At 46.8% G+C, this 11,647-nt stretch overlaps 1 protein-coding gene across 5 annotated transcripts; it reads right to left on the bottom strand.

Moving 5' to 3' along the window:
* Positions 1 to 4,570: 4,570 nt before the first annotated feature.
* On the bottom strand, positions 4,571 to 11,111 carry KRBOX1 (KRAB box domain containing 1). 5 transcript variants are annotated; one of them, XM_059664534.1, is made up of 5 exons: positions 10,861 to 11,111; positions 9,083 to 9,164; positions 6,171 to 6,297; positions 5,516 to 5,620; positions 4,571 to 4,834 (listed from the first exon to the last, which is right to left on the bottom strand). In XM_059664534.1, the coding sequence occupies exons 2-5, from the start codon at positions 9,113 to 9,115 to the stop codon at positions 4,722 to 4,724; spliced, it is 378 nt and encodes a 125-aa protein (XP_059520517.1). In that variant the 5' UTR covers positions 9,116 to 9,164; positions 10,861 to 11,111; the 3' UTR covers positions 4,571 to 4,721. The 5 variants fall into 5 exon arrangements, with proteins under 5 accessions (XP_059520517.1, XP_059520515.1, XP_059520519.1 ...); XM_059664532.1 differs by lacking the exon at positions 10,861 to 11,111 and adding an exon at positions 10,743 to 10,854; XM_059664536.1 differs by lacking the exon at positions 10,861 to 11,111 and adding an exon at positions 10,743 to 10,854 and having other exon boundaries at positions 5,516 to 5,617.
* Positions 11,112 to 11,647: the final 536 nt, after the last annotated feature.

Below are 11,647 nucleotides of genomic sequence, written 5' to 3'. Positions count from 1 at the left end.
CTAGGAAGGCACTGTCCTGCCCTCCGAGGGCTGATAAACCAGGGCTGGAGGCAGGGGGCACAGCTCAGGGCCTGAGCGCATCCCCAGATCCCGCCTCCCAGGTGTGCAGATGTGCTGCAAGCCGGCAATCTGGAGGGAACTGCTGGGAGTCGCCAAAACCATGGTTTTCCTCTCCCCTGGGGACCCTGAGACTCTGAATCAACATGTCTACACGCGGACCTCTGTTGTGCACTTTCTCATTCCCTGTACCCCTGCTTCCTTCTCTCCATGTATGCAATCCAGGGAACATCTGCCAATAATGCTATTTGAATGTCAATAACAAGCAAGAGGTACCACCGTGTTGAAAACACTCTGGCTATGTCCTCAAGTCAAATATCCACGTGCTGTGACCCAGCAAACCAGACCTGTCCCCAACAGAATTGCCTACGGATGTGCACCAAAAGCCAGGTAACGAGAATGCTCATAGCAGCATTATTCTCAGTGATCCCCAACTGGAAACAATCCAAATATTCAAGAGACATGAGCGAATACATCAACCAAAAGACATGTAAAAGGGTATTCATAGTAACTTTTTTCACAATAGCCCCAAATCTGAAATCACCCAAATGTCCATCAGCCAGTGGTATATCCAGTCCATGGAATAGCAATCAGCAATTTGAACAGGTCACTGTTACATGCAACAACATGAATAAATCTCACAGACAAAATGTGGGGAACGCAACTAAACATACAAGTATACACATTGCCCTAACCAGTTTGGCTCCGTAGATAGAGATTTGGCCTGCGGACTGAAGGGTCCCAGGTTCGATTCTGGTCAAGGGCATATACCTTGGTTGCGGGCACATCCCCATTAGGAGGTGTGCAGGAGGCAGCTGATCGATGTTTCTCTCTTATTAATGTTTCTAACTCTCTAACTCTCTATTCCTCTCCCTTCCTCTCTGTAAAAAATCAATAAAATATATATATATTATTGTTTTATTTTTATTTTTTAAATATATTTTATTGGTTTTTTACAGAAAGGAAGGGAGAGAGATAGAGAGTTAGAAACATCGATGAGAGAGAAACATCGATGAACTGCCTCCTGCACACTCCCCACTGGGTATATGCCAACAACTAAGTTACATGCCCTTGACCGGAATCGAACCTGGGACCTTTCAGTCCACAGGCCGATGCTCTATCCATTGAGCCAAACCAGCCAGGGCAAATATATATTTTTAAAAAAGTATACATACTACCCTGGCCGACATGGCTTGGTGGTTAGAGTGTTGCAGGTTTGATTCCCAGTCAAGGACACATACCTGGGTTGCAGATTCGATCCCCACCCCTGGTCTGGGCATGTGCAGGAGGCAACCAATCCATGTGTCTCTCTCACATGATGTTTCTCGCTCTTTCTCTCCCTCCTTCCCTTCCACTCTCTCTAAAAATCAATGGGAAATATCCTTGGGTTAGAGGATTAACAACAAAAAGTATAGATACTAGATTATTTCCTTTGTATGCAGAACAGATAACCATAACCTATAGTATGGAGTAGAAATGGTTAACCCTAAGAAGAGGTTGGCTGGTAGGAAGCAGTGGGAAGCCTCCTGGTGCTGTCTAGATCCGGGCACAATACCTCCCACTGTTGGCCTCCACTGAAGACTAACTTGCTATTCACAAGCTTGCTTATTCTCACTTAGCAATATATGGCGACCATTTCCATGTCAACAGAAGTAACTCTCTTTCATGAATTTTAAGTTGCTGTTGCCTTATTTTATTAAACATACTTGTAGGAATCTTGTCTCCCTAAGTTAGTTATAGATGCTGCAAGGGCGCAGCTCCACCTTCCAGAGCACATGGAGAAAGAGAACTGGGGATCCGTGGAAATAGTCAAACCTGGGTTTAAAACAGAATCTCGCCTCTTTGGGCTGTATAACCTGGGACCAAAAGCTGTACTCATCCAGCCTGTTTCCTCATCGACAAAATGGGAATAATGCCTACCTCGTGAAATGTGTTAGAGATTTTTAAATAGACAGTGAATGTAAGGAGCTTAACACCTACCTCACAGGTGCTCATCAGATGGCAGCTCTTCTCTTCCACCCTCACCAAGGGCTTGCTCACAGAGCCCTCGAAAAAGCTCTGTGCTGGGGGTGGGAGCGGCTGGGGAGAGGTCAATGAGGGAAAAAGGAGACATATGTAATACTTTAAACAATAAAGAATTTCAATTAAAAAATAATAATGAAAAAAGGGGAAAAAAAGAAAAAGCTATGATGATCCCTTACCTTGTTCCTGTACCCAAGCAGCAGTCTAGAGCAGGGGTCCGCAAACTACGGCCCGCAGGCCACTTGCGGCCCGCCAAAAACACTTATCCGGCCCGCCGGGTGTTTTTGCCGCCGCTGGCTGCTGCTGAATTTGTTCATAGTTGTTTTTTAAACTATAGTCCGGCCCTCCAACGGTCTGAGGGACAGTGAACTGGCCCCGTTTAAAAAGTTGGAGGACCCCTGGTCTAGAGGATGACTGAAGTGCTGCTTCAATGCAACATGCTTCCCAATGCCAATCACTTCTTCTCCAGGTCAGCCGACACTCTTCAGCTGACGACATCATTTAAGATCTGAAGATGAATTCTGAGCACTCGGGTGATGTGTATCTTGAATGGCTCTCAGTCACAGACAGCGATCTCCTTGGAGGAAATGCACTGAGCTTCAAGGCTGGCAGGCAGGATCTGCCCCATCCAGGCTGGTCCCAGAATAAAGGGTATGCAAGAGAAATGTTTTAAATAATGTGGATTTAAAGAAGAAAACAGCACCACCGTGTGGTCAACATTCCATGTGGAAGCTGTGCTAGGCCTTGATTCGGTCTTGAGTTCTTCCTACTTACTAAGAACCCGGCGTCACAGGGGTGGAGACAGAACTCAGAATTATCCTATGACCCAGCGAGTACAGGGTGGGGAAAAAGTAGGTTTACAGTTGCTCATATGGAAAATAATACAGTAATTAATTACTAACACAAAAAATAAACTGGCGTACTCACAACTACAAACCTACTTTATCCTACCCTGTATATTTCTAGAGTATGTACCCACAAAAAATGAAAACATAAGTCTGCATTAAAACCTGTACACTAATGATCATAGCAGCATTATTCATAACTAGAGGCCCGATGCACAAAGTTCGTGCAAGAGTAGGCCTTTGCAGCCATGGCGGCTGCAGCCCCGGCTTCATCCCAGAAGGACATCTGTCTAATTAGCATATTATGCTTTTATTATTATAGATGCCCAAACTGTGGAAACAACCCAAATGTGCATCAACTAATGAATGGATAAGCAAAATGTGGTATTATCCATCTAATGGGTATTGTCTATATATATAAAAAGCTAGCGATTGCAACGCCATCACGTCCAGAATGACCAGAGACCAGAACACCGCGGCCCCTTGCCCAGGCTGGCCCTGCCCCCAGCAGGGACCCCCACCCCGATTGGTGGCATGGCCGGCCTGCAAACTACCCACAGCCCCTCACCCAGGCTTGCCCTGCCCCCTCATGAGGACCCCCACCCCAATCGGGGGCATGGACAGCCTACAAACCCCTGGTGGCCCCTCCCCAGGCCAGCCCTGCCCCCCAGCCGGGACCCCCCCCAACCCCAATCGGGGCAAGGCCAGGCTGCAAACCACCCTCAAACCCTCACCCAGGCCGGTCCTGCCACATAGTGGGGACCCCCCACCCAGATCTGGGACCCCCATCAGGGCAGGCCAGCTGGTCCCCACACATGCACCAGGTCTCTATTCCTATATAATAAAAGGGTAATATACGAATTGACCCTAAAGGCAGAACGACCAGAACTACCACTGGACCAGTCACTGTAAGGCGCACTCCGTCCCTTTCCCCAGGCAGCAGGCTCCGATCACCTGATGGCGAACAGGGAACTGGGGGTGGGTGGTGGGGGATGTGGGCGGTGCCAGGCCAAGGCCCCTGCCCTGCCTATTGCCCCACACACAGAGGGCGACCAGCGGTGGCAGGAAGGGCCAGCGAGCAGGTGGGAATAGCCGACCTCTCAGTCCCTTCCCCCGGCTGTCAGGCTCCGATCACCCGATGGCAAAAGGGGGACCGGGGGTGGGTGATGGGGGAGGGGGGCGGCTGTGAGCAGCCAGTGAAGATGGCCCTGACCGCAGGCCAGGCCTAGGGACTGTTCCTGCACACGAATTTCATGCGCCTGGCCTCTAGTTCACACATAAAAGGAACGGAGCACTGGCATGTTACAAAATGAAAGAAACTTGAAAGTGAAAGCCAGCTGAACATGGCCAGCTGAGTATGATTCTATTAATATCAAATATCCACAACAGGCAAATCGGTAGAAACAGAAAGTAAGTAAGTGGCTGCCTAAAATGAACATGGGGGGAAAGAGGGATGGTCAGTGACTGCTAATGGATACAGGGTTTCTTTTTTGATAACAAAAATGTTCTAAAAGTAGACTATAGAAATGCTTAAACGAATCTGAATATACTAAATACCACTGAGCTGTACATCTTAAATGGATGAACTGCAGAGTTTGTGAGTTATACCTCAATAAAGCTGTTTTAAAAAGGACAGGAAAGCAAGCTTTGTATATCAACATGAACAATTTTAATGAATGAAAAACATTAAATCTAGGAAATGCATGTGTCAGCAGAAGAAAATGCATACTTGACATCATTTAAGATGGCTCTTAAATCAACTGCTTACTCTGAAAAGTGGTATTTAAACGTAAGGAATTAAGCCTTTGTTCTGTCTTCCCACAAGAGATGATTCTGAAGAAGTTTTAATTTTATGGCATCTGACATCATTTTAGCTAAACGGATACATCTTCTTAATTTTGCGCTGTATCCTAAAGGGAAGGAAAAATCAAAGTATCTGTAAGCTACCTTAAAGTATTTCAATATAAAAAATAGAATTTTAATATATTAATTATCATGAAAAGCAAAAATAAATTTTTCTATCTGTTCTGTTGGTTAGTGGACAAGATAATAACACTACAGTTTTACCAATTTTGTAAAACTGGGGGAAACTGGAAAAAGGTGATCACACATAACCAGACAAGTATTCATTATTTTTTAAAAAATTTTATTGTTGAAAGTATTACATATGTCCCTTTTACCCCCCATTGGCTCCCACAGCCTGCCCCCGCCCCTGCCCCAATCCTTCACCACCCTATTGTCTGTATCCATGGGTTATGCATGTATGCATACAAGCAGACAAGTATTTAGAAAAACGTCTCCACACATCCCCAGGGATAAAAGCATCCCAGGGGGTGAAATGCTCAAGCAGGGTGTTTACTACAGTGTAAAGCAAGCATGTCAAACTCGTAGCCGGCAGGCCTCATGCCTCGTTAAATGAGTTTGACATGCTTGGTGTAAACGGATAGGAAGCAATGAATCACACACCAGTCAGTGTGAGCAAGGATCCCAATGTACTCCGTGATGCTTTTCACAACACACATCTCTCATGTTGATGAAATAAAAGCAAAGGAAGAGACACCGCTGGCAAGGGCACCCCTCACTCAACTCACCTGCAAGGTCTGCTTTCCAACTCTGACCTTGTGGCTCGATGAAACACGGCTCTTTCCCTTGTTCCAGCTGAGAGATCAGAGCTGGTTTGAAACTGGGTGATGCTACTTGAAGGAAAGAAGACACAACACAAAGATTAGAGGTCAATAGGTCAACCTCAGCCTATGGCTACAACTGAGTTGTAGCCAGAGGTGAGGAGAGTAATTCCTGGGTGGACTGAGCTAGAGGTACCCTAAATAGGGGTCCTGGGAAGAAGCCTCAGGATCATGCTCCCAAGGAAGTCTGCAATACCCTGGGAGGCAAATTTCTATTTAAGGGGAAACAAAATTTCTTACCTTCTTTGCTAGGGGATGGAAAATTCTCATTGGGGGAAAACAGATACATGGCTCCTAGGAGCAACTCCCACAGGGAGAATAGGGGGCTGAGTTCTCTCAAGATAATCTGGAGGCTCAATGCTAGGGTGAGGGTACCCCTCTAAGGCGGGGAGGGAGGGTAGCTTTTATGGTGGAAGAAGGAGGAAAGCCTTCCTGTACATCAGACACCGGGGCTGTCTGTACCTGGCAACTCTTGACATTGGCATTTGGGGTCAGCTACTAAGTGTAAGAGAGCCCTTTAACTTCTGAGGGCCCAGGCAGAGACCCACGGCAGAGGCCTTACCTAGGAAGGCCACAGCCGCATAGTTCTCTAGCATCACATCCCTGTACAGGGCCCTCTGAGCGGGTCCCAGGCTGGCCCATTCCTCCGCAGTGAAGTACACGGCCACATCCTCAAAAGTCACCAGTTCCTGAAACAACAAGCTACTGCTCTTCCAGGCCTCAGGACTTTGGTGATGGTCAACACTGTCAATGAAAGGCCTGGGAAGGGCACCTACAATGGCATGTATTTAGTACTGGGTCCCTCATGTGCCTGGTGAGTTTTTGTGTAAAATTTGGAAGATGTGGGGAAAGAGGATGCCAATTAAAGGCAGCCAGAGTTCAGCATACTTTCCCAGTTAGAATCAAATACATGAGCTTCCAATATAAGTGACCTCCAAATAGACCACTATATAGGAGCTGGGCTTGAGCCTGAGCGTGAAATTACGTATATATAAAAGCAGAACTGCCGGGGTCCAGCCCCAGCGGTCCAGGGGTTCCCAAAGGTGTGGACGGCGTCGGCGAAGAATGAAGGACACGGAGACAGCGTTCAGATGATCAGCATAGTCAGGTTCTTCTTCATTGTCCTGTTACCGCTGTATTTATACTATTTGATTCTGTAAGCATGCCTCTATAGCTACATCATGGTATGTTTTGGGTCCTCCTTTGACCTTTTACAGTTCCTTGTTTTCTTATCTGACCTTTGCTAAAAATCTTATCTCTATCTAGCTCTGTTGATTTTAATCGTATCTATTGTCTATGTTTCTACATTCTATTACAAAGGTCAGTCTCTGTGTTTCATTGTAAGGGCTAATTTGTTATTTCTATTCCAAGGTCACTATTCTACTGCTCTACTGTTAAGCTATAAGGAAGTAACTGAAGAAGATCTTCCTATTCTATGGCCCAAGTAAAGGTTATGTCCTTTTAGCCTTGCTGGTGGTCTTCCCTGGGACTGCCCTGCGTCGGCGGGTTTTTAGGGGTATAGGCTTTGGTACTTTCTCTAGTGGGTACACCCCTGGGGATGTGGGCCTAGCAAGTCCTAAATTTATTGCTAACAGTCTTAGTCTAAGTTCCTCATAAGTAGTACACGGTATTTCTGTAACACTAGGGGGTTTTACTGATTTATTCCCTTCCCTAGTCCCATTAATCCCTAACTCCAGGGAAACATTCCCACCTAGGGAAACAACCTTTCTCAGGGAGGTGGCCCTGGTTAGAACACATAGCGCTAAGAAGGGGAGCAAACATATTAAGAACAGTATGCCATATACGCCAGGTCCCTTGGAACATATGCTGTGCAGATGTTTCTTCCCTGCAGCGACTGTGTCAAGCAGCAAGGATGGAATGGCTTCCGGCAGAGAACTAATATGGAACTGAATATGGCTGACACCTTAGCTCTCAGCCCCTCCCCACTTTGTAATAGTTGGTGATTATTTGGGGTGCTCATTTTACTGTCATTTCCCAATTCTGCTTTCATCCCAGTTCTTCCCTCATTCTTGTCTCCTTGTCCACTACCCCAGGCACAGAGCTCTCCGATTTGTCAATGACTCCCCACCCCCACGCAAAGGTAGTGAGGTTGGAGATCCAATAGGAAAACATTGCTTACTTGGAACAGGCTAGAGAAAAATCTGCTTATCAAAGGACACCACTAAGGGAGTGAAAAAGCAAGCCAAAGGCTGGGAAAAGATATTTCATAACACATATAGCTGACAAAGAACTCATATCCATAATACAGAACTACAACTAGGAGGAAAAAAATGACATACGATGTATTAAAAAATTGGGAAAATAACTGAACAGGGACTTCACATAAGAGGAGATCCATGTAGCGAATAAACATATGAAATAGTGCTCCATATCACTGGTTGTGCAGAAAAGGAAATCTAAAAACAAGTTAGCAATAATGAATGACAAGTGTTGCTAAGAATGTGAAACAACTGGAACTCTCATGTACTGCTGGTAAAAATATAAATTGGAACAACCATTTCAGAAAATTGTTGGGCAGCATCTACTAAAACTAATCAAATGTATACCCTATGACCTAGCAATTTGACTTCTAAAGACGCACCCAAGAGAAATGAGCGCTGTGTCCACCAAAGGGCATATACAAGAATTTTCACTGCATTCCTATTCACTGCATTCTGAAAACAATAAAAATATCTATCCACAGAAGAAGAAGAATGAATAAATAAAATGTAATATAATCATATAATGGAAAACTATTCAGCAATTAAAAAGGACTGTTATGTATAAAGTTCATAAACACATTGGTGAACAGAATAAGGCAGATACAAAAGAATACATGTTGAATGATTCCATTTACATGAAGTTCAGGAACAAATAAAATTAAACTACGGTGACAGAGGTCAGAATGAATAACAGTCAACTTTGGGGTCGACTGCTTGGGATGGCAAATGATAGAGCTTGTTGTGGTAGTGATTGTGTTCTGTGTCTTAATATGAGTGATGATCATACAAGTGTGTATATATATTTTTAAATATGTTTTCTTTTAACTGATTTTAGAGAGGGAGGAAGGGAAAGGGGGAGAAAGAGAAAGAAATATCGATTGGCTGCCTCCTGCACACTCCCTACTAGGGATGGAGCCTGCAACCCACCCTGACAGGGAATCAAACTGGCGATATTTTGGTGCATGGGACGACAGTCAACCGAGTCACACTGGACAGGGCATGTGTGTATATTTTTTAAAAGTGAGCTATACAGTTTAGATTTATATTGTAGATAAATAATACCTCACTGAGAAATTTACATATTTTATATATATAAATGTTACATGTGTATATACATGCATGTATACTTATGTATATACAAGTTATATGAATGTCTATGTGCATATATATATATATAAGCATACATGCATATATAAATATATGTGTATATACATATATGTATTCACGTAGAAACAGAGGAAACTCAGCTCACCTGGGGCCCAGCTGTTAAGGACATTGCTGTCATTATCTGACCTCTTTTATTCGGGTCTTGAGGAACAGTTAAGACTCAGGAGCTGAAGGTAAAGAAACAAGCATTAGTAGCAGTAACTCTGCTGACCATAACTCCTGCACCCATCTGATCCACCCTGTTTTGAGGCTATATCAACTGTTACTCATCAGTTATTGCCTTGTGTCAGTGACAATACACATCTCACAGTGGCCAGACAGCAGACATGCTGCTAAACTCACGGAGGCTTTAAGTCCAAGGGTAACCAAAGCAGTGATTCAGATTGAGTAAATGGGTACCCCTTGTAGTAGCTGTGTCCTCCAATTCTCTGAAATGATGATATTGTCTTCATATCTTTGTAATAAATGTCCCTTGCAGTGGATACTTAATAATATTGACATAGTAAACAGAATAATTTAAGCAAAAAGGTCTGGTCCATATTGTTGACCTAAAAGTAGAATGGCAGCATTGGCCACCCTATAGCGGTTCTCAAGCTGTGGGTCGCAACCATCGGAAAACACATATAGCATATCAGATATTTCCATTACGATTCATAACAGTAGCAACATTACAGTTATGAAGTAGCAACGAAAATAATTTTATGGTTGGCGGTCACAACATGAGGAGCCGTATTACAGGGTCGCGGCATTGGGAAGGTTGAGAACCACTGCTACAGATCATTCCCTTCCACTTCTTCCTACGGGAAAAGCACAGCTAGGGAGCTGAAGCACAAACAAAAACCCAATGGGGAGCGAGTCACAACCCAATACACGGCACTAACAGGACCCACGGCTTAATCCCATTGATCACCAACCTCAACAGTTAGGTTAAGTCGATGAGGAAACGTTAAGTGGATGTTATTTCTTGGTCCAGAAATCTTTCCCTATCTCCAATACTGTACAAAGGTAATTCCATGCCAAACACTGGACACACTGGACATTAGGTGCTTGATGGATATGACTCGTCATGAGATTTTGGGGTGTTTTTTTTGGGGGGGGGATTAAACATTCAAATGAGCCAATCCAAATCCAGGACTCCACATTCTCCAATTTGTGAACTAAGTAGCCTCCATTACGGAAGGGGGAAGGGAGGGAGATGGAGGGGAGAGGGGAGGAGAGAGGGAGGGAGGGAGGGGAGGGACCATTTCAGCACTGCCAAGACTTTGCCTGCTCTAGGGACACTAATAAGCTTCCTGATGGGGTTGACACCAGGCCAGGTGAGTAGATAAAAGTGATCACAGACCGGCCTCCTGGGACCACCTGGAGCGGGAGGGAGCCGTTAAGGTGGACACGGGCTGGGGGTGCGGCTGGGCCTCCGCAGCCGGGACGAGAGGGGCTGAAACGGCCGAGGGGCCTAGTCTCTGTGGATAGCGTGTCCTGGAGCTCAATCAAGACTTTTTACGAACCTCGGTGTCAACGCCCCTCAAATTCTATCAGTTCCCAAAAAGAATAAACAGGCCGCTGGCTGTGCTGGGGACGAGAAACCAAGGGGTCGGAGCCGAAGGCTGGCGCCCCCTCGCGACAAGATGGACCCGGGGGTGGGGTGAGGACCCGGGGGTGGGGTGAGGACCCGGTGGCAGCAGCCGCCGCTCTCGTCTCCCCGCAGGGCCTCCCCTTCCTGCTCGGGCCGGGTCAGACCCGCTCACCCTGGGCTCTGAGCGGCCTACGCAGCCTCCCAACGATCAGAGGTTTTGCACGCGGCTCGCAAACCAAACTCTCTGCGCGAACAGTAGCTGCGACCCGGAAGTACTTCCTCACATTGACCCGCCGACCAAACCGTCCCTGAGAGTCCCTCTAGTAACTGGAGGACCCCGCATCTCGGTGGTTCCTCCTAGTTCCCGCGAGACAAGCCTAGGAGATGGGAGGACGGGCGAGATAAATCCCGTCTTCTTCCCAGCCTCCGGCCCGAGCCCAGGTCCTGCAGCCGCACCACCCACCTCCTCCGGAAGGAGGCGGAGTCTGAGCGGGAGCCGGAAGCCGAGCTTTGGTTCGTAGCTGCGGAGCCCGCCTCAGTAGTCCCGCCCCTTGGAGGCGGAAGCCACTTCCGGAAACAGACTGGCCCAGCCCCTGCTGGACGTGTTTTTCTCCCGCGGGTGGGCCCTTCCCTTCAGGGCCTGGAAGAGCGATCTGGAGCCTGGAGGGGGATCTGAACGGGGCTGCGGGGCGACCCTGGACGGGGTGGAGGCCGCAGCACAGAGGAGCCTCCGAAATGTTTGCTGAATAAATGGAAGTCGAGGAACGGAGTGGCGATCTTATTCTATATCCAGAAGGAACCCCCCCCCCCCCCAGAATGTCAAAAAGGCAGTGCTGTTTGGTCCTCCGTAGAGAGCCACCACCAACGAGGGGAGATCGGGAGCAGGGAGAAGGGAGCCCAGTCCCCAACCAGAAGCCCACCACGCCGCCCTGCGCCTCTCTCCTAGACTGTCCTGACCGGTCCGCGAACTGCACTTGTCCGCCACTGGTGATGTCATTTGTTTAGTTCCTACCAGGCTACTGTGAGGCCCCACATGGAGCGCAGAGTTACAGCTTTTTACCTCACATTCATGCTCAA

This window comes from Myotis daubentonii, chromosome 14 (genome assembly GCF_963259705.1).
Source record: "Myotis daubentonii chromosome 14, mMyoDau2.1, whole genome shotgun sequence".
In the NCBI taxonomy this organism is placed as follows: domain Eukaryota; kingdom Metazoa; phylum Chordata; class Mammalia; order Chiroptera; family Vespertilionidae; genus Myotis; species Myotis daubentonii.
This window is presented reverse-complemented; position numbering and strand designations above follow the sequence as displayed.